The 21,850-nt window shown below is 46.0% G+C and overlaps 1 protein-coding gene across 3 annotated transcripts in view; it reads left to right on the plus strand.

Moving 5' to 3' along the window:
• The window catches only part of SLO2 (slowpoke 2), a 514,913-nt gene extending 494,714 nt beyond the window's left edge, over window positions 1–20,199 (plus strand). For all 3 annotated transcript variants that reach the window (XM_070539983.1, XM_070539965.1, XM_070539974.1), the window contains exons 24-28: window positions 2,471–2,602; window positions 9,967–10,084; window positions 12,489–12,573; window positions 13,355–13,580; window positions 15,142–20,199. In XM_070539983.1, coding sequence (XP_070396084.1) covers window positions 2,471–2,602; window positions 9,967–10,084; window positions 12,489–12,573; window positions 13,355–13,580; window positions 15,142–15,210 — 630 coding nt within the window. In that variant the 3' untranslated portion in view covers window positions 15,211–20,199. The remainder of the gene's footprint in view (window positions 1–2,470; window positions 2,603–9,966; window positions 10,085–12,488; window positions 12,574–13,354; window positions 13,581–15,141) is intronic.
• Window positions 20,200–21,850: the final 1,651 nt, after the last annotated feature.

Raw genomic sequence — 21,850 nt, forward strand, 5'->3', positions numbered from 1 at the left:
ATAAGATTATTATTGTTCGCACATTTAAAATGCACTTTTTTATTGATGAAGACTACGACTTTGAAATAGTCTAATAAAATCACTCAACGCATAGTCCGGCGTTCTTATTGTCATCTTGGCATTTGATGGCAAAAGAAAATCAGAAAAAAAAGACAGGGAAGACACGTGTCTACTGACTCCAAAGGCAACAGCAATAGTAGGCAATAAGTGGCGCCGCGTCTGTATCTTTCGTGTGCCTTCTTGCGTCCTCATCTATATATGCTACAATCGTGCAGCAATAATAAAATTGTGGCCGTAGACATTTACTATATTAACTTTTTGCCATGTGGTCCTGATGTTCAGGACGCAGACGTGGGCGGCGTGTGGGCTTTCCTGGAACCTTCAGAGTGGAATAGAGCGTGTTTAGCCTAAACACGATTTCGAATAACGCATTGTTGCGTCCCAAGGTCTATGCGGCCATCTTGAAAATCATTTCATTGTGGTGTTCAAGACGTGGCACGCTGCGTGTGAGGTCGCATTCCCAAACCCAAAGGACTTCGGTCGCAAAAAGTGTCGTTAGTCATCATGTCGTTCCCTACCGCGTCTAGGTGGCGCCAGCTTTTACGAACCACACTCTGCGTGCGAGCTATACGTTGCCGCTTCAGCTGCTGTCCTTTAAGGAATATGTCTAAACTGTTTGCAAAATATGTGCACGCTACATGCACACAGTAACTCGACATTTTTCGTAGTTAATTGGTGCATACAGGTTGGTGCATACAGGTTCAGCAGCATAACGTTACGCGAGGACAACCGAAAGACGTACACGTGTACAAGTCCCTTCACCCACCACCTCATAGACATTCCATGGACTCTCTTACTCATTCCTTGGTGGAGTGTCCGACACACCGATCTGCGACTCAAGCAACTGTGAAGAGACGATCGAGCACGTGTTGTGTTTTTGTGCTCTCTATGACAACGAACGCGACGTTCTTCGGAGGATGTTAAACCGATTAGATAACAGACCATTTTCTGAGACTAAAATTCTCGGACCATGGCCATACGCGTCGCAGGCTTACGAAGCGACGCGGGCACTGCTACGTTTCATTTTAGTGCCTAGAATGTATTGGCATTATAGTGCCTATATTCTAGGCATTATAGTTTCATGAAAGCGACTGGCCTCAGTGACCAATTATAGGCTCGAGGCTCGAAGTTATGGACATCCGCACGTATTCACACCGATAGTACCTTCTTCCCTCCCTCTCCTTTCTTTTCATCCCTTAAACCCCTTCCCCTGTGTAGGGTAGCAAACCGGACGTGCGTCTGGTTGACCTCCCTACCTTTCCTTCCTCAATTTTCCTTTTCCTCCTCCGCCTCCTCTGTAGACTCTAGCTGGTCCAAAATATACGGTCATAACTCCGCAGGCTGTCTATATAGATTGGTTTACAGATTGCATATGCAAATGCGAATATGATTTTGCATAGAGTTCCAAATGATTATTTTTCGTAAGCAGATTGTTTCCTCACGTGCAAAATGTTCAAGTAAGTAGATCTTTATCAGCTGTATTAAGGCCTGTGGGTACGGCTATTATTCAAAGGCGCCCGTTCTGAGTTCATCTATAGGGTGTTTGCTTTTATGAGGTCCAATACGTTTTTGAGAAAGCTCCCTGTGGCAGAGAGCACAATTCTAACCCTTGATCTAAATTACGCGATGAGGCGGCCATTAGTTCTACGAGAAATCAAGACGCTTCAATAAATAATTCGAATAATTAAGCTAATTACCTTATTAATTATTTACTGTACGGCACATATCTAAATCTACGAATTATAGCCGGTGAGTTCGCAAGGCGTATCCATTTGGAACGCATTCTCAGGACTGCACCAGTTTCGAGATATTAAATTTTCAACGTGTTCGACGAAATACATTGGCGTTCTACTTACTTTTTTAGGGAAACGTTGTTTTATGCACTGAAGCACAAAAGTAACTGGAGCGCCAATGCATTTCGTCGGACATTCACAATACATTGTCTACTCGCCTTCATGCTAGCAGCATCGTCACGACGTGACATAAAAGTCTGCCTATTTTACTGGAATACCCAATGATAATAGTAATAACTAGCCAAAAGTCTAACACTGCGGCGTTGGATTCATTGAGTACATATTGTGTTTGGCAGCATAAATCCTGTCGCCGGAACCCCCTGGACATCGTATATGCCGCCGGCTTACCCGCCCTGTTTTAATCCCTCTTTCCCTCTCCTTAGGCCTGCAAGCCCTTCCTATTAGAAATAAACAACAGCAACATTAACTGCGCGCAGAAAGTTTTCTTTTTGTTTACGCGCATGATGTCGCTCATTTTACGATCTTTTCTTATTGCATGGTTCTCTGTACTGTTACTATAGCACATGACATTGTTGAAGCTGTCAGCGAGTGTCAATGACACAATCATAATTCTCTCCCTCTCTCTCTCTTTCTCTCCTTTCACTCCATTCACCTAGATGCGAATTACTAAGGACGACTTGTGGATCAGGACATACGGACGTCTATACCAAAAACTTTGCTCAACCACATGTGAAATTCCCATCGGCATCTACAGGACACAAAGCACAACAAACCCCGAAGGATCCACCGTGAGTACCTACCAGGATGCATTTCTCAGTTCATGAGGCAGCTTACTAGGCATAAGGCGATTATTATTATTATTATTATTATTATTATTATTATTATTGCGCACCAGCACCCAGACCTCAGTGTTGTTCCTGGACACATTGATTGATTGATTGATTGATTGATTGATTGATTGATTGATTGATTGATTGATTGATTGATTGATTGATTGATTGATTGATTGATTGATTGATTGATTGACTCTCTTATGTGAAAAGTAGCAGCCGTCAGCATTTCGGGTGACTAAATCTGTTTCTTTCACTATTACTTCAAGGGCGAAAAGAAATGAAGGGGGTAGTGCTTCTCTTTTATTTTTTTAAAGCGGTAAATGAGACAAAATAAGAGCGTTGTGAATGAGCATGAATTTGGGGCTTGGCATCTTTCAGTTTGCGAAAATTCGCCATGCGGTTTTAACGCTTCTGACCGTGCTTTGTTCTGCTGCAAAGCCGCTTGTAATTTCAGCATCTACATTCTCGCATTCAGTGAAATACATTTCACTTTTTTCTTTTGCAAGTTTATTTGGACTCCTTTGCTTGTGCTAGTGACTAGTGCTGTTCCTCCCGTAAGAACCTAGTGCGTTCTGCCTCCAAATTTCGGTTGCCACTCTTGTCCTTGTGCTTTCGTGTCGTCTGCATGAAGCGTTTCAGTCGTCATCGGCAGCCGAAGTCTTTATATTTAATATTAGCAACCAGTTTGCTGTGTTCCCTTTCTGTCTTACAGAAAGCCATAGTTTCGGTATGAAGCGATGAATAACTTGGACATAACATCCTTGCCGACGAAGAATCGAAGTGCGCGTAGCAGGGAGCGTTCAGGTGGAAAGAATAATAACATATTCCTTGGCGCAAGTTCGCTCAGTTAAAGTTGTAGTGAAGCCCCTTTTTCTAACCGGGCTACACTACAACTTTATATCCCGGTCTGGCAGACAAGCATTAGAAGGCCTGCGTATAGTACAAGAGCTGCAGGTCATTAATTTCAACAAGGCGCTGTCGTTAACCCTGAAGTCGCTGGGCTCCAGCTTTTTTCTCAAAACAGCCGGCAGCTCGATCGAGTAGCGTACAAAATACCTAATCTTGCATTGGACTGCGGCCAATCGCAGCTACCTGCGGCTGCAGTTACACTGCCATTTAATGCTTCGGGTATGCGTGGCGCGCGCAGCTTCTTAGTTACTATAGCTGTATGTTTTCTCGTTTTTATCTTAGTGAAAGAAAATTCACTCTCACAGACAAAAGTTTGACCTCTAAGTTACTGACCGCTTAGTTAATGCAAAAATTGCAATTCCTGCCGTTAGATGCGGAAATACGAGAGGAGAAACCTGCAGAAATCATTATTCTGCCGCGTAGTCCTATGTCTGTTTTTCATCCCATATAAACCAAACACGTTCAATATTCAACTAATAACCTGTACTGGTGCCCTGAATAACCCATCTGGCTGATGTTTCTGTGTCCGTTTTTTGCATGGCTGGTAGCAAGAACAGGTTGGAAATCTGTTCCATGTCGTTTTCATTCACTCTTGAAAAGGGTGGCCTGTGAAGTCCATTTATTTGCGATATTGCGCGCTCCCGCAAATCAAAACACGAGAACCAATCGCTTCACTGAGAGGTTACGTTCAGAGCAGCTTGCCTGCATATATGGTGAGCCATCGCTCGCGCGACCATTTATGAATTCAGTGTGCAATTAGTTCATGCCACGAGCCATGCATGTGCGTCAACGATACGCGAAACAAAAGTGCCATTTCTGTGCGCAAATATCCTACAAGTTAATTATCCCACTAGAAGACGCCTGAACGACGCTCAACTTTAGATGATGTCCGTGCGAAGAGGAGATGCTGTGCAGCTGGATGCTCTCCACGAGCGTGGGCCTAGATATCCCAGCGTAGAGCAATTGGTGACCCGCATCGGGCAAATCCAGCTGCGAGCGTGTGTGTGCCGACTCTGCATCGCTCGTGTGCTAACAAATAAACTCGAGAGCAGTCGGGCCGAAACCGCGACTCGAGCGAGCAAGCAGCTGGTGCGAATGGCGTTGTGTTGCCAGGGCGAGGCAGCTTCCAAAGGGGGCAGCGGCAGCCCGCAGCTACGCCGCCCTTTCGACCCGCGCACCCCGTACCCGGCCGGTGCGCCAGGCGTTGCGGCGGGGCTGCCTTGCGTCTGCCCCGACGAGCTCCATCCGCTGCTGGGAGGCTCGGTGAGACGAAAGCCCTACCTGCCCCAGTATCCTCCGCCCATCCTTGTACACTCGGCCGAGGAGGTGAGCCGCCCGCATACACACACACACACACCGTGCACCGCCGGACGGCACACAGCGGAGGAATGCGAGCATGTGGCGCACTGCGACGGTGTCGCGCACCGCACCGATCGCGGGACCACGAAACCACCGGCACCATGCTCTCGCGGTTCCTCTTTTTCGAAACTTTATCAGCAACCGTGCTGAAACTGTGCGTACCGCGATCGGCAGACTGCTCCAAGAGGCCCTCGCATGCTCCTTTGTGTTGTCTCCTTCCTACGATTAGGCCATATGGTTGGACTGTGTGAAAATGCGGTCTCTGTCAGGGTGTTCCATTCTAAGGCACGCGCTCGTAGGAACTGTTCTACATGTGTTTGAACGTGCGCGCCATTAATATATTTCTATACGTCTTTCTAAGCACGGACACGAGGTTAAATGCACACTTCGTAGCTCGATCGCAGCTTAAGTCAAAGCTTACGTGTAGATTGATTGTACTTTGAGGAATCTAATTTGCCCAGTGGAGAAATTCTGTTGGCCATTTGTTCAGATTCAGATGGGCGCTTGTATTTTAGTTCCTTCCTTGTTGGTCACAGCGAAATCTTCTGCTTTTCAGGGGACCCATTCCTGTACTTATGCACTCAGCCGCCGCTATTCAGCCTCAAGAGTTGTTAGTATTCGACCCGGTAAACATTCCTGGTGAAGTTTGCTGCTACTGCAGACAGTTGACGATCAAATTGTTTGCCATCGGTGAGACTTATGTGCAATACAATGTGTCTGAACATATATGACAACACCGAGCAAGTTTCTCCCATGTCGAGCCCGTCCACAGAAGCACAACTAGAGGAATAAAGATGTCACGTGGTCCCGAGTGTGCCGCTCACGTGATTACGGTCATGCTGAATAAGCGGAGTATCGATGGCTGCCCTCGCAGCGCAATATAGTTCAGGTGTCCGCCTTGGGCGAGAAAGTTACAGTGTCCGCACAGAGCTCCTCTTCTCCTCACCCTTAATAAGCACTAATACACGTTTTTTTGTTCACGTGATGACAATTTTCACAATTACCACCAGCACCACCCCGTCACAACTCGCTCCTGAAGGGCCTGCCCCACTTCCCTCCCCCAGCCTGAGCACTGGACAACGTTTGCCTCTTCAGAGCACTCACATCACGTGCGCCGCCCAAGATGGGAGGAGCAACGTCCCAGTGTCTTGGGAGATGTGTCACAAATAACGACGTGAACAATCGTTCAAACTTCTGCTCGAAAATACATTACCACTAAGTAGTAAGGGGGTGTTGTGGTGTGTAAAGCCAAAGCGTAACGCGCTTGCTGTTTGCGTGCCTGCCAGCCTTTTATGACTATAAAGCGATGTCAAGCCAAGTTCGGCTTGCCGTCTTATCACTTTTATGCTTGAAAACGCGACACACAAACATACACACACACATTGACAAGGTAATAGAGGAATGGAAGGAGATTAACCATGGACTCATTTATGTGTTGTAGAAGCAGCGTCAACATCGCGGTCGTTCCCGATGAGAGAGAGAGAATAACCAGAAAAAGGCAGCAGGGCTAGCCAGAGTAAACGCTGGCTATATGCTGTATTGGAAAAAGGAGGCAAACGAACTTAATGACAACGTATAGACAAACGAATACAAATATATAAAAAATCCCCGGCATGAACTCAAGAGAGCGCACGACGAGTTATGGCCTATCACGCAATCCCCACGTCGTCAAGAAGAGCAAAAGCATGTTTAAAACCGTCTGTGCAGACGTCGGATATGCCAAAATCCTTTCATTTTATAAGCGCCGATTGCCCTGTTGGTCTAATGCGGTTAATTCCACTTTTCTTTACACTCTGTAACGATGACAGAACCCAATCACGTGTCTGATTATCTCATCGCATCCACATAATATGTCGGTAGCACGGCTTATGACTGTTCTAATGACGGAGATGCCCAAATACACTGGTACCCACTTGAATCTGACGTTCTCTTCGTTTTTGATCTCATGACAGTAGTGGTCACACAAATATTGTAATGCCTGTACATTGATGGCAAAATAGTGATTTATGCAACCTGTATTCACTGACGTTGGATCAACTTCAGTGATGCTCCACGTTAGGTCTCTCTAATGCAAGTGACAGCGTATTCGTTGCCACGTAATACGTGGGAAAAAAGTGCGCCGGTATAAAGCAGTAAGATGAAACGCAGTAAAATTTCGTCATTTTTTTTCCTTCATAGTTATTTTCACTTCTTCGTTTCTAAGAAAACAAGGCATACCTCAGCCTTTTTTTACAGTTGCTTTATCTGAGCGAGCGTTACGGACAGTTTTGTGCCACGAGGAAACTATACAATGACGAACATGAATTTGTTCTTTTGGCCATGTTCTCTCGATCTAACGCTGCATTATATACCACGAGAGAAACTCACTGCAACACTCATATATATATATATATATATATACATATAGAGAGAGAGAGAGCTAGAGAGAGAGAAGCACTCAAGCTAGCCCACAGAACGCTGTCACCGCACGCTTATGTTTTGTTTTGCTTAGTTTTCAGGTCTTCTGTTAGGGCCAGTAATGTAATATAGATGTAATGTGTATACCTAATACATTACATGTATTATTAAATATGCATATAATATGTAATATACCCATAAAGTTCACAGTCAAGTGCTTTAGGTAGACACGGGCGCACACGCAACTACAGCGTCGATTGTGTCGTCTCCACAGCCACTCCCATATTGGTATACTTACCTCTGCGACAAAGCAACGGACTTTGTTTCCAGAGGACATCACCCAAGATATTAACATTTGCGCACCAGCATTTATACGATACTCTGCTGGCAAGACATGATCTTATTACACTAACTGATTTATTTCTTTAATTCTGTAATTCGGTGTGCATCTTGCTAAATTTTGACCACTGAAACAAAGCCTGCCGGCCTGAAACATATGTGCGCCTCTTTTTTTTTTCTTTTTTTACCCGAGAAGTACACACTTCTTTTTTTTATTAATGAGTCAAGGGATTGCGACGTCAGCCACTTAAGATAAAAGGATGACAAGTTCTAGTAGCGAAATTCGAAAAGTAGGATGACGATCTGTCGCGCGAACACGCGACCCCGGTGAAAAATGAGTTGCCGCTCATGCAAACCGTTGACCGGTGGCTGGGAATCATCTGGTTGGACTTCCACCTAGATGAATCTGTGCAATAACCGACATTGACTAAAGCCCACCTTATAAGTACGACAGTTGTGCCTGGCCCCAGAAATGATATGCTTTTGTGGTTTTATGCAGTTGAAGTACGCTATATACTGTAATTAATCTCCATACCGCGGACAGCAGCAGCATGTGCGCGTTCACAGTACCGTATTACAAATAGCATTTAATTTTATTTGCGCGTTCACCGTACTTACTCTTTTTATCTAGGTCTTCCATTTTTCCAGAGGAAGCGCCAGTGGTATCGAGGTAGAACACATAAAAAAGCTACAGAGTACAGTAATTCACAGCGGATAACTTATGTAATGCGACGGAAGACCACTTCACGTACATATACTATAGCCATGTCCTAAGCGCAACAAATAATATCCGACCCTTCAACGTTCCATCCGCAACAAAGAGATTTAGCGTCAGTAGTTGCGTTTGCTTTCCTATACATTCTGACAGCACCCGTCGCATCTTTAAAACAGGTAGTGGTGAATTGTAGCTACAGACGGGTTTAGGCTGGCTATCGACGCCCGCAACGGCTCAGCCCGAGTGTCTCTTACAATGTCACTGGAATATGTTACCACATGCCTTAAAACAGGCAAGGGTCAAATAAAGCCAAAGGAACACTCAAAAAAGTATACTGTACTTGTGCAAGCAATCGGTTCATTTCATTAGTATTTCACAGCGTCACTTATGAAGCATGAACAGTGACCGCATGTTGTGTCATATTGTTGGCAAGTCACTGTTTTGATTTTCTGAATGTAAAAATAGCAGTCTAACTCGGTCACCTGCTAGAATCGCGCATTGTGCTCTTTTTTATTGTGCACCTCCCGTTAACTCATGAATGATGCATGTACCATGCACCTATGTCTGCCCGCAGTTCGAGTTCAGTGCCCATTTTAGCCACTTTAAATTTGCCCTTCACAGGCGCTTGCTTACCTACTACCCTGCAATTCTTGTGACACAAACGCAATGTTCCTTTCTGGAGTTACATTTCCTTGGTGTGCATGAAACGCAGAATTTTTTTCTCCTTCTTCTTATCTTCCATTTCTATGTTTCTGTCTCTTCCTTTTTGGAGAGTATAGGCAGGTGTTGTGCCCCTTCCGGTGGCAGTTACCAGCCTGCTCCTCACTTCCCTTTTCCTGTCTAGTGCATATATGATTTCAAAACAAATAACAATTCTTGCAGGATTATTTGAGTGATGCTATCAGACTGAGAGAGAAAGAGAGAAAAGAAATGTGCAGGGCAGGGAAGGATAACAGGAAGAGAAAGATCCAGTTTGCTTCCCTGCACTGGGAGAGGGTTAAGGGGAGACAGAACCATGGAAAGACGAGAGTTGTTAAATGATTATCGTACGATTTTCGCAGTACAGCATTAAGTGGCACAATGTAAATCTCAAAATTTAGCAGCGCTCGCAGTCGAGAGTCGAGAGCGTGCACATGTGTCCCACCGCCGCCTTGGAACGAACTGCGACATCACAGGAACCATTTATTGGCCAACACTGGAAATTAGTGAAAGAACACCATCAGCCACGTGTTTTCGATGAAGTGTTGTGTCCTACGCAAGGCGTCAGCATACGTGTGGTACTGTACCGGTTTACAACCGGTGTATAATGCTGGTCGTTTAAGTTACAATGAATGTCGCTATAAGCGTGCGTCACAGCGCTTGTCCCTGCGTTTCAGCGTTGCGCTTTTTTGCCAACCCCCATGTAAACCAGGTCCTATCTTTGAACAGTGCTACGAATGCGGATTTCTTCGGCATCAACGAATTAACAAGATTTGACGAGCACGACTCCTACCTGAAAACTCTTGGTGCTGTTGAGACCTCCAGAGTTCAGAGTTTGGGGCCTATGACTTGAACATAAGTGCTTCCCTGTCTAACAGAATGCCTCTTTGTTCGACGGTAGGTCTCTCTGGACCTCCTAGACGACAAGGCCACGTTCAACGAGAACATCGAGCGCCAGGAGATCAGCACTTTGGTGCGCACGCGTATGCAGGATCTGGGCCTGCCCGTTCAAGATTACGGTGCGTGCACATGCTTTCGAGGCTTCATGCCGTTTCGATTTGCCCGCGAGTTCATTCGCTCATAGACACGAAGCTGTATGTCTGAGCGAATGTGGCGCTCAGACATACAGCTTCGTTCAATGAAGCCCACGGCAGAAGCTAAGCAAATACGTCATCGCCTATTAATAGACTGCAATGGATATATATTATAGCCCAGGTAGTTATCGCAGAGAGCGTTTGCATTATATTTCGTTGTGAGGAGCACTCACGTGAACTCAGGAAAAGCGGATCTAGTCGGCCTGCTAGAATTCGCTGCAAGGTTCACCTGAACGCTGGCGAGCAAGGCTGAGCGGGTGCGTTGTAAGGTTGCGTCAACCCGCTTCGAGAGAGGTAGATTGTGTCGCCTTTTAAGAGGCACATTCAAACGCAGTCGAGACGCGCCGGACGCTTTTAAATACTGAGAGCTTGCATATAGTTTTGGTAGGCTAACATGAAGCCCTGTTCGCACGCTTTTTTCTTGCCTCGACATTCGACGTCGTTGCGACACAAGCCCAACAGAAACGAGCTAATGCAAAAACGATCCGGTGGAAGCCTGGCTTTTTTTTTTTTTTTACTCAACCCGCAAGATGACAAGACGGGCCATTTGGTTGATGTCAGTCGTGAAGCATTTTTTTCGAAACGTTGCAGCTGACACACACACAATGAGGGGTAACAAAACAAGAGACCGCTGTGCTGTCGTCTTCTTCTTTCGCTTCTTCCCCGATTGGTGTGTGTCAGTTAGTTCGCTTCTAAAATAATTCGCGACTCAACCCGCTCGCGTCAGGCTCGTGAAAACGAAAGATTAACGACTCTGCCAGCTCATGAATCAGCTTTTGAAAGATGCACGCGCGCTTTTTCTAAATGCGGCTGGGCGAAGCCGGGGGCTATCTTTCTTTCAGCAGTTTGAGCGTCTCCTTTTTGCGACAGAAGATAAAAATTATATTTACCGTCCCCTGGGATGTTGTAATTGGGCAAATTATTTAACGCATCAAGGGCAAGAACATTGGACCGTAGCGTGAAAAAATAATTACTGGTTCCTATACGCACGCAAACGTACTGTAATGCAGGGGTCGTAATTTGCAACCACTTTTTCGAGCTTTTTTCTACTGTTATACATCGGTTACTGTAGAGAGATTGAGGTAGGGAGTACTCGACTACACCATTTCAACGCGATAGCGTTAGAAGCCCGTGTCGCACAAAATCCGGTGTCGGCGTCGGACGTCGTTTCGGTAAAGAAATCTTCAAACCACACATACCCATGCCCTCCATGTGACGCAAGGAATTTACAGAAATAATCGAATTTTTTCAAGCTGAATTACGCGGAAAATCGTAAACTACGACTTACACACAACCTACAGACATGATAGCTCTCGGATTGTAATTTTACTATACGAGAAAACATAATTCCGTTACGCGAAAACCCAAAGAAACCCCTTTTGCAGCCTTTCTACAATTACCAGACCGGCCACGGCGTCGGCCATTGGCGCGCGCCGGGGCGCGGGTCGGTGTCTTAGGAGCCACGGAGCGGCGCGCTGGGTTCCTTGCAATACCTCCATCTGGCGCTCGCCTCCACCGCATCACGACCCACGCAAGAGGCCGCGTTTCCACCACAAAGCCCGCCTTCGCGCATAACGTTCCCGGCCAGCGTTTGCCGGTAAACATTACGGTTACATACGCTCCAGTTGCCGGGAAGCGTGAGAAGCAGTCAGGGATATTTGAATGCTATCGCGTTCCACTCTTAAAGGCGATGCCTAAGCGTCCTCCAAGTTTTTTCTATGTTATACAGGAAACAGTTAAGAAATAAACAACTGTAAAATAAATATAGACATGAAAAAGTGACAATGAAACTAATAAAGATAACGCCGCAACGGAGAGTTCCCTCGATGTCCGTCCATGACGCGAACCGAATGTTGTACACACTTTCTAGTTCTCATATATTAGTACGAGAGCCCTCCTCGTGCTAAATGGATGCTAGGCCCAAGCACACAGTTCAGATCATAAGTGCATCACCTCTTTTGCCCTTCGCCATTGGCCCAGTCGAACCACGCCCACACTCTCGCAAGGATCAGTCATTCAGTGGGACGGAAAATCTGCGACGTATAGAATCGAACAGGAAAAAGTCCTTACAAAATGATGCATCAGAAAGAACGGCAGGGTTAACCAATGTCCAAATTTACAAGATGGAATCAGCATTCCTCGGGCCACTGCACTTCACTTGCAGTGAAAATCTGAACGTGTGTTAAACTAATAATAGTAAAGAAAAGACAATATAAACCGAAAAGAACACTTTTGAATGCCTGCAATGTGCATCTCACTCAGTTTAGTGCAAATACGTCTGACTCTGGGTAAATCATCCTAATTACTGAATGAACTTTTTTGTTTTCAGATGAGGTATCGGACAAGCGGCACAGTTTGTCGTATGTGATAATCAACCCAAACTGTGACCTACCGCTCGAAGAAGGTGACATCATGTAAGTCATACCTTTGTTTGACTATTTCATCGACTTGCACATGACCAATGATATATACTTAGATAGTATAGCATGTTCATGTGTTTGCGTACATAAGCTCTACAAAGTGTTCACAAAGGGTTTTTGACAAAGGGTTTTTCACAAAGGGTACATTCACAAAGGGTTTTTTTTTTTCGTAAGTGCCCTTTGCGTTGGTCGGCCGCTTTCGCTAAATGTATGTCCAGCATCAGGACTGGCTAGAATTCTCTTACGAAGAATTCTAGCTTAAGAAGCTTTTGCGAGTACTGGCCCTGAGCACTGCGCGGCTGCAATCCCATACTTCTCTTATTCCAACAAATAGAGCGATAACGTAATGGTTGCCGGTCATAGAAGACTACATCTAAATTTCTCCTTATAAAGCATAGTCGGCTTAAACACAAGTCGAGGGGCTAAGCTGTGTGTTCCGTTTAACAGTAACTTTTCTGCACATAATGATTGATGCCGGATGACAAAGTGGCGTCCTAATGATACTGTTCGACCTTTTGTTGTTATAACATTTTTTTTTCACGAAAGCACTACTACATTTCATCAGATCAAGGCAAGAATTTAGTTTCAGTTCTGCTTAATTGTATATGTTCAGTATCTTTCGACCTGGCCAAGAATGCTTACATCAAGTTCAGGAAACCAGCCATCTCTCACTATAACATAACGACCTGGGTGTCAAGCTTAGGGGGAAGAACTAGTTCATTTCGTCGCCTTTCACACGCGCCTCAATCGGTCTTTGTCTCTTCCGCGGCTGCAGCTTTCTCATCCGCCCGAGCCCCATCTCGGGCAAGCGCATCTTCCTCAAGCACGGCTCAGTGCGCATCAAGACGCCGAGGCCCAGCCGCCGGGAGAACCCGTCGACGCGCGGCCGCTCCAAGCCCTCATTCCGGCTCAACTTCAGCGCGCACAAGTCGGACTCGCTGCCTGTCCAAGAGAACGGTGGCCTCAGCCCACCGAAGCCACCGCAGGAGACTGCATTCGAGGTTGGTGCACGCCTCTCCAGAGGCTTGTCTTTCTTTGTTTTGATTGGGGGAGACAAGCCCGCAGTATCAGTGGCCATATCTCCAATTAGCTATTATTCGGATGTGTATTAAGCACAACTGGCCTCTACGACATGTATGTGTGCGCTGCAGCAAATTATATCAAAGTAGCCCTTGACGCCGCATAGCACGGGCAGACGTACGTGTCTTAACGTTACGTGGCAGCTCCTCGAGTTGCACTATCTATACCTGAGCCCTAACAGCGCTGGTAGTACTTCGCGAGCAACGAAGGCACTCCTAGTCTTCCTCAGAGACACTGGCCGCGACTAGACACTTCATTTACTTGTACACTGTGCGATTGCGTATGTTGTGTGCGTACGATGTATGAATGTGTCATGTTATATGTCACCCTCGTCATCATGGGGTATCATGCTAGCAGTAGCATGGCCATTCATGTTACTCATGGTATTCATGCTATCATGCTACTCATGGTGTAACATGATAGCATGGCCAGACAAACATCTCCAGCGTCTATGACAGTGTTTCTCTGTCCAACAAGCGAGACCGTTATCCTGAACGTCTTTAGTAGATATTAACCACATGCAATCTCATGACGCCTAAAGTGTTATCATTGCTAATATTACTATCTGAAAATTTTGACTTAGTATGTTTGTTTGTGGCATGTGTGTGAGTATGTATGGAGAAATGGGTAGTTTAATTTCTCAACTGTGTATTGACATAGCCGAATCTATTCTAGCCAACCTTCGCATCTATCTGCAGTAATTAAAGGGGCCCTGAACCATTCCTCGAGCTTGGAGAAATAACGCAGTATGCGAGTAGCACACGCTGCTGTGAACATCTCACCCAAGTTTTAGTGTCGTACGCGGTGTGTGGAGCTCGCAATTGGATCGCGAAGTCACCTTTCTCTCAAACGCTCTCTTTTCCACGGACGGTGCTGTCCTCGCTCTCTTCTAGACGCTCTATTTCATCATCGGACGCGCTATTTCGTCATTCCCTTTATTGGCCGATAGCTGACATCAAGCTGCGGTCGGCTACATGGCGTAGATACCGCGGCCGCAGTGAGATGCCGCCACGAGTCCACTGGCTAAACGCACTGCGGCTCGCTGAGGACAACCGCATTTGGCTTATGTTTAGCGCGTCGTAGGCACCGAAGGCGGGAGTCGTGGCGTCTACGGTAACATCCGAAATTAAATTTGAACTGGGCGCCGCGGTGGATCGAGCGTTGTGGGCACGCCCCACTGCGCCGTAGCCTTCGCAGAGCAAGGCATTGAAGAAGAAGCGGGAGCACAGCGGAGGCCGTGTTTGCCGATAACTCCACTTCTGCTGAACGCATTGAAGTACTTTTTGCGGCGAAGTTTTTCTGAAGTAGCCTATTTTCACTTCATATGGCTTTCTCCACTTCGATAAAATGTGGTTCAGGGACCCTTTGAAGAAAAAAAGTATTTACATCTTGTTCGCTCTCAAGAGCGAATCGTCTCGTAATTTTTCTTACTCTTGGACTAACGCGCTTGCTCTGTTATTCTCTTCTCTCCGTCTCTCTCAGCAGTCGGAATGCAGTGTCCACGTGACGGCCGCGACTCCTTCGTCGACGGGCCAAGGGACGATCGTATGACGCCAGCTGAGGTTCCCTCTGGCATGGAGGGCACGCCATAGGGTCAACTGAAGAGCTTCACCCCCTCGTCGCAGGAAGAAGACGCGCGTCCACCAGCCGTGCACGCCGCAGCTGAACTTCAAGCTGCAGGCGGGCTCGCAGAGCAACCGCGTCGCATGTCGCAAGTTCGACGAACGCCGCCTTCGGCAGTGCGCGAGACGCCGCGCGCCTGCCACGGTCTAGCGCGCTTGAGTTGCGCTCTGCGCATGGCCATAACCAGTCGAGCGCAAACCCCTAATTCCAGAAACACGCATGCGAAAATCAACGCATGCGCCCCAAGGCGTCGATGTTGTGGTTTTCAAAGAGCTTCTGGGCGTTTCCAAGCGCTCCGCAGGTCCTTTGCTTGCACTGTTCTTCCTGAGCCTGACGGCAGGGACAGTACCAGTGTGACACTGGAACCGCGCGTGCCAGCCGAACTCAAAATCTCTTGTCGGGCACTTTTGTCTGGTACGCGTACGTTTTCAGCAGTCTTCACTTTGCTTTGCCGCCCGCGAGAGACGCGTTTGCTGAGGCACCGCGCGTGCTTGTTGACCAGAGTGCCATATCCTAGCGCCAGCATTATGGTGTGGCCTGCCGGCGCCGTTGTTTCAAGACGGGTGAGCTTCAGTGAGAACCTTTGCGATGCCTTCTTGGCACCATGGGAGGCATAAAGCTCCCATCCCACCACCCGACTCTACTGTGCTTCAGCGCTGCGTTGTCTAGGGTGAGCTCGCAGCTTCTCTGGCCACTAGCGAAAAATTTGTGGCATGGCATCGAGTTCAAACATCAGCCATTTCTTGAGGCAAGGCGAGATAAGCAATCCCATTAAAATAAACGCACATAAGACAACGCTGTAAGCATGCACTTTGTGCACTTCCACCACCTGTGACGTTTTCAACTGTGATTGGTCGCGACTTCAGCGAATTTAATTTGAATGCTGTATGGAATACCTTAATCAAAAATGAACTACTTTCTTCAAAAGTACTTCGCTCTCAGCAGAGAAGTTGCGCGTTATATCTCTGCGCGACGTCATATCCATGAGACTTCTATTTAGCTATTGTGTCAGCGTCAAGTCTTACGTGAAATCTCGTGGCTTTGATCGTAATGAGCGTCGGACTGAAAATACTCGTGATTAACCTCAAATTGCCGAGTGAAGATTGTTTCAAGATCTCCAGAAATTGTTTCAGCAGACACTACATTGTATAGAACAATATACATTGCTCTAGTGCTTTATTTGAACACATATATACATTTAACAGGAAAGGGAAAGCTAGGAGGAGGCTGGCAACTGCCACCGGAAGGGGCACAACGCCTGCCTACCCTTCGGAAGGGAGGTGCTTTATGGCCATACCTGGCCTTTGCAACGTAAGGGTTCATGCACCATTATCATACACATATGCTTAATGAAGCAGTGGAGCAATGGAACATTTTGTTTTATTCTGTGTGCCTATGTACATGGCTTCTTTGATTGTTTTAAGCTTGAACGGGAGTTGGGACATTTTCTCTGGCCATAACAAAACACTACAGTACTTTATGCGTGAAATGCCAGCTTTTGTGATAATTTGTGTTGGAAAATACGATAGCACGTCTTCTACTTTTTTGTGTGCCATCTGTACTCAGTACTTCGAGCAGGCGCAGAGATATGGAGAAGAAAGCAGAGGGGAGAGGGGGAGGCATGCGGAAGAAAGACGCTGCTTACACATGAAATATGGCTGCATTCGTACGGCTGCGTCAACCACCATTCACGATTTGCAAGAGATTTCACAGTAGCGTTTACTTGTCAGTGGTGACGCTCGCAACAGAGTAAAACATGGCTGCTTCACAAGCGTCATCCGACAGAAAACGTCGCTCATCACGGCAACCACGCTAAATTCTGCTGCGAGTATGCCTGCCCAACTGTGGTTAGACTAGCCACTTCAGATTCTGACCACTTCATCGTGTGCTTACTTGTGATGCCGAGGTCTTGGCTTTGTTTTTAAGCCCTGTGCATTGTCGCGTTCCTCTGGTAGAGAGCAGTTGTGATCGAGACATTACCTCTTTTGTGTCGCATATGAGAGCCCGCTTGTATACTCACAGCCGTTTTGGGAGTTAATGGGACGAGTAGGATGGTTGTTGCTAAATACACCAGCGAATTATGATGCAGTGTCGTTGTCTATACGCGACACAAACCACATGTGTGAGCGCCTTTTCTTGCCGCCGCTATTTATGTTACGCAGTTAAATGGCGCCTTTGTGATATGTGGCTTGTGAGGGTAAAAATGCTAAAACATGCTGATGTGATGAGTCCTTCTGTAAATATACGCGTTCTTCGATACAAAGGTAGCTAGTGAATGAAACGTTATGTTACGCACAGCCTTTGCATCTTTCGATAGCGTCACTCAGCCTGCCTTGTGTATAAGTGATACAGTTACTCGGTGCTTGCTGGAGCGAAACGTGTAGTGACAAATCCGTATTTGTTGTTGCATCTTGTGCTCGCGTTGTATTTCAGCTCCTTGTTTACACTGTTCCTAAGATGCCATCTTAGCTGTAGTCATGCTGTGAAAACAAAACCTGTTCGCCCGAACATTCATTTTTTCATGAACATTGCCATCACGAAACGGCAGACGTTCATCTTTCCTACGTACTGTAATGCCGCCGCTTTTTGATTGTATGCGCTTTCCTCGACGTAAATGAAGCAGTCGAGAAGCGAGGCACAAAGAAGTTTGCTGCATCTTGTACTGAAATTAATTGGTTTCTTTAAGAAAATGTTTTGTAACGGTTTGCTTAACTTCTTCGCGCCGAAGCAGGGATGTACCTATTTTAAATTAAGAGGAGTGGAAGTGTTTTGCAGCGCCCGAAAGAACCTATGAATATACTTTGACCAACATTTTCTGAGAGCCCCAAAATCTCACTAGTTCCCCTTGTTTAGCACCCACGGCTCGAGAAACAATATTTCCGAATGAAGTAATATTCTTTTTCCGTCACGCTGATCCCTGCCTGTGGGATGTTGCTTTCGCCATTTGGCTGGGCAGTGAATGATTGAATCCCTTACTTTTATGACGAGAGTGAAGCAACCTTCTGCGTCCAAGCAAATGGGGTCTCGATGATCTTCCTGCATTAGTCCTGCATTATTATGCTTCGAATTTAAAGTACAATGATTCACGACATAAAATTATGTCCTGAGTGTTCAACACGCACAGTTGTAGACATCGTGTGGAAGGTGGCGCCAAGTGACTTGCACCTGGTCCTGTAAATGTTGTTTTACTTCACGCTCATTCAGCTTGCCGAAAAAAATTTTGAACTCAACAGACCCACCCTAACTCTTATAGCATACGATATCTTCCATTCTCTTGGTAGCGTAAAACAGTTTTACAAAATTTAACCTACGTCGATTTTTTAGGCCCGAAGAGGCAACCTGTTCGAATGACTAGTATGTGACGGGAAGCTTTTCTTGTGTGATTTTATTACTCCTTTCTCGTCACCCAAAAACCCAAGTTTCAGACTTGCGGCGCAAACTGTTGTGCAATGGTGTCGTGAATTTCGGTACCCTGGAGAGGAAGTGGAGCAGTTCAGCCTCAGAAAAAAGCACCTAGTTGCGTGCGCCGCATCACTTCTCACAATCGTTCCAACTGCACACTCATGACACTTACGAGGACACTTGTCATCACTTCGAAACACGCTGACTGCCCAGCCTGCAGTTGACGCGTATTTTCTATCCCGCGTTTTCCTCGTTCGCATTTCCTGGCGATGCGAACCAACGTTGTCCTTTGCGCTTTTGCCGCTGCAGCGCCACACGAGTCTGCACGAAGCAGCAATCTCCCTCGTGTTTTTTCAAACGTGCATTCTAAGACGTTCTTCAAGACTACGGTACGCATCTGTAGACGATAGTCAAAAACTTAAAGTGTTTGTTTTCCCGCGTGTTCATGCATTCTTCTAGCCGCAGAAAGGCTTTATTCTTTCTCTAAAAATTATCCGACACATCGCGTTTTCGTACAGACATCCTCCTAGTATTTAAGCACACGTAGACGACGTGTATGCTATAGTGTATAACAAATCTCACGCATCCACTTATGGTCACACCCTTGTACCGGCACTACTTTTTATTAACCTTCATGATCCTCATACCCTTCTCTATCATGATAGCCTTGTGGCACTGTGCGAAGCCAGGTAATTAATTCTTTGAGCGACGTCAATAACCATATCGGGCAGAGGCGATAATCACGAGTCTAGAAAAGTGAACGCTTGTTAAATATCCGTTAGTCAAAGGGTCAGAGCTTAAGCTGTGGTCTGAAGGTATACTTAAGGCAGGTGAAGTGAACAATCAAGCATTACGAAGTTTCTTTCTGCAAAAAAAAAACGACCACATATCTTTAGGATGCGCGCACGCGCGTTTCCTTCAGTTATCGGTGTCGCCGTTTTCGCGTTACTCGGATGTGTTCTTTTACACATAAAGTGTTCACAGAAAGTCAGCGCGTTATTACGTTGACTTCTAGGTACTAGGTCGCATGGCATAAGTTATTCTCTATTTAAGTTATCCGCGTTTTAGCTTACCGTGCGTAGTCAAAACACCCCACGCTCATTTTTGAAAGCCGCGTTCGTAACACATCCCCTTTTGTACTTTTTCGTGCCTATTGTTTCTCAGGGCAAGGGATATTGTGAAATACTCTTAATGAAGCGCTTGTTATTTACATACTGAATGAGAAAGGTGCATAGGAAGGGCGAGAAGTTCTCTGTCACTTTCGTTGCTCCGACTGTTTGTGCACTGAGGTAAACATAAACAGAATGAACAACGTCGTAATACGGCTGGATAAGATCATGTGACGGGGATCGAGTGTTTAGCGTGGCAAGCACTCTGGACAAATAAGATACGCGAATGAGTATGGTGCTCATATTGTCAGGATTTAACTTTTTCGTCTTTGATTTCTTTCTTCCTTTCTCCTTTCTCTTCTTTTTTTTGTTTATTCTTTTATCCGAGTCGATAGTTGCTCACTTGGGTTGAGGATTGGGCGAGTTGGTATTGCATTCTAAGACTTATACAGCGCAAGAGGGAAACGAAGAAACAAGCCGAGCCAGACAGAAGGAACAGCGCTCTGTTCCTTCTTCCAGCCGGCTCGGCTTGTTTCTTTCTTTCCATTTTGCGTTGCACCAGTTTAAGATCATTGTTAAAATATATTCGTCTACTACAAATGAGCTTAGCATGCCAGGCACTTCAGGGAACAGGTTCTGAGTTGTTTTGTTTAGGGCAGTGTTCAATATCAGTTATGTGCGCATTTTCTGCATTCTTTCAGTTGTCTATGCCGACCAAAATATGACGAGCTTTTGTACATGCCAACCCACTGCTGTTCAGAAATGATTATGTTAAGCAAGTTCCACGACCCGCTGTGCGCGCTCGAATGTGACGCCGCAATTCGCACATCCTGTTAAAGAATCCAACACACGACGTGGTGCTTGATTCTACATAAACGGCATCCAATGTTACACACAGGCTATGCCTGCCGCGCTTCCCTTTCATTTTTTTTTATTTCTGCGAAGTATAGCTTGCGGTAGGGGCATCAGTGTAATCTAAGGAACGACGTGTTATGTGACCCGCAGGCTTTGAATTCATATATAGAAGGTGTGCAGTGGTACAGCAGTCCTGCAATTGGCATGGCTCAGCTGTCACAGTGCTGCAACGTTCCACAGCGAGACAGCGTATATTTCATTTCGCCAAAAAAAGATCCGCCTCCCAAACGCATTCTTGAAAGTTTCCTGATACTTTTAGACATATGAAGCCGTTTTGCCTTCAGTTAAGAAATTAGTTATGTATTTATTATAGTGTGCCCACTACCTCAGCGAACCCGCTCTTTCCCATACTCTCACTGCCTGTTGTGTTCTCATTGCGTTAGGGCCGCAGTGTGCTATAGTAAATATATCTGCACGTTAGTAGAATGTTGTTCACTGACTGAGTGATTGCTTGGTCGGCTGCGTTCTAGGCTGGATCGTTGTGATATATGAAATTGATCGTCAGAGCCGGAAGTCTTTCTGCCTGTTCACTTGTTACCTGAGATTCGTTTCTGTCAAAAGAACCGATGTCACGGCACGTTGGTATTTGATGGCATCGTGAGAAAGGCAGCACAACACAAACGAGGGCGATGAAAAAAACCCGAAATGGCCACTGGTAGTGCCACTCCGATCATTTGTTTGAGTGCCCCCTTAATTCTTATCTTCAGCGTTGATGCGTGTACAGTAATGCCAATGGTTCACGATAATACGCACAAAAATTGCCGTGGAAACCCATCCAACATACCTTGTGGTCTAAGGTACCGCAAGCTTAGCTGTCGCGATAATTTTTGCTTCAGTCGTCGTCGTATTGCTGAATTGCAGTTTCAGATTAACGCTCTGCAAATTGGCCTGATACCTGCACCATGGTACCATTATGCCCGTCAGCTTCACATACTTACCTACGATGCTGATAGTCTAATGAGGAGTTGTAAAAAAAGAACGTTTTCGAGTTGTTTTTATTACGCGTTGAAAAAAAAATAAACGTCATGGAAGTTGCTGTGTGTGGTGCCTGCAGATTTTATATTTCCTTGCAGAGCATCGCACTACTGTATACACGAATGATTCTGGTTTGTTCGTTGAACTAGATGGAAGCTCACAATATG

The sequence above is a fragment of the Dermacentor albipictus genome, chromosome 1, assembly GCF_038994185.2.
Source record: "Dermacentor albipictus isolate Rhodes 1998 colony chromosome 1, USDA_Dalb.pri_finalv2, whole genome shotgun sequence".
Classification (NCBI taxonomy): domain Eukaryota; kingdom Metazoa; phylum Arthropoda; class Arachnida; order Ixodida; family Ixodidae; genus Dermacentor; species Dermacentor albipictus.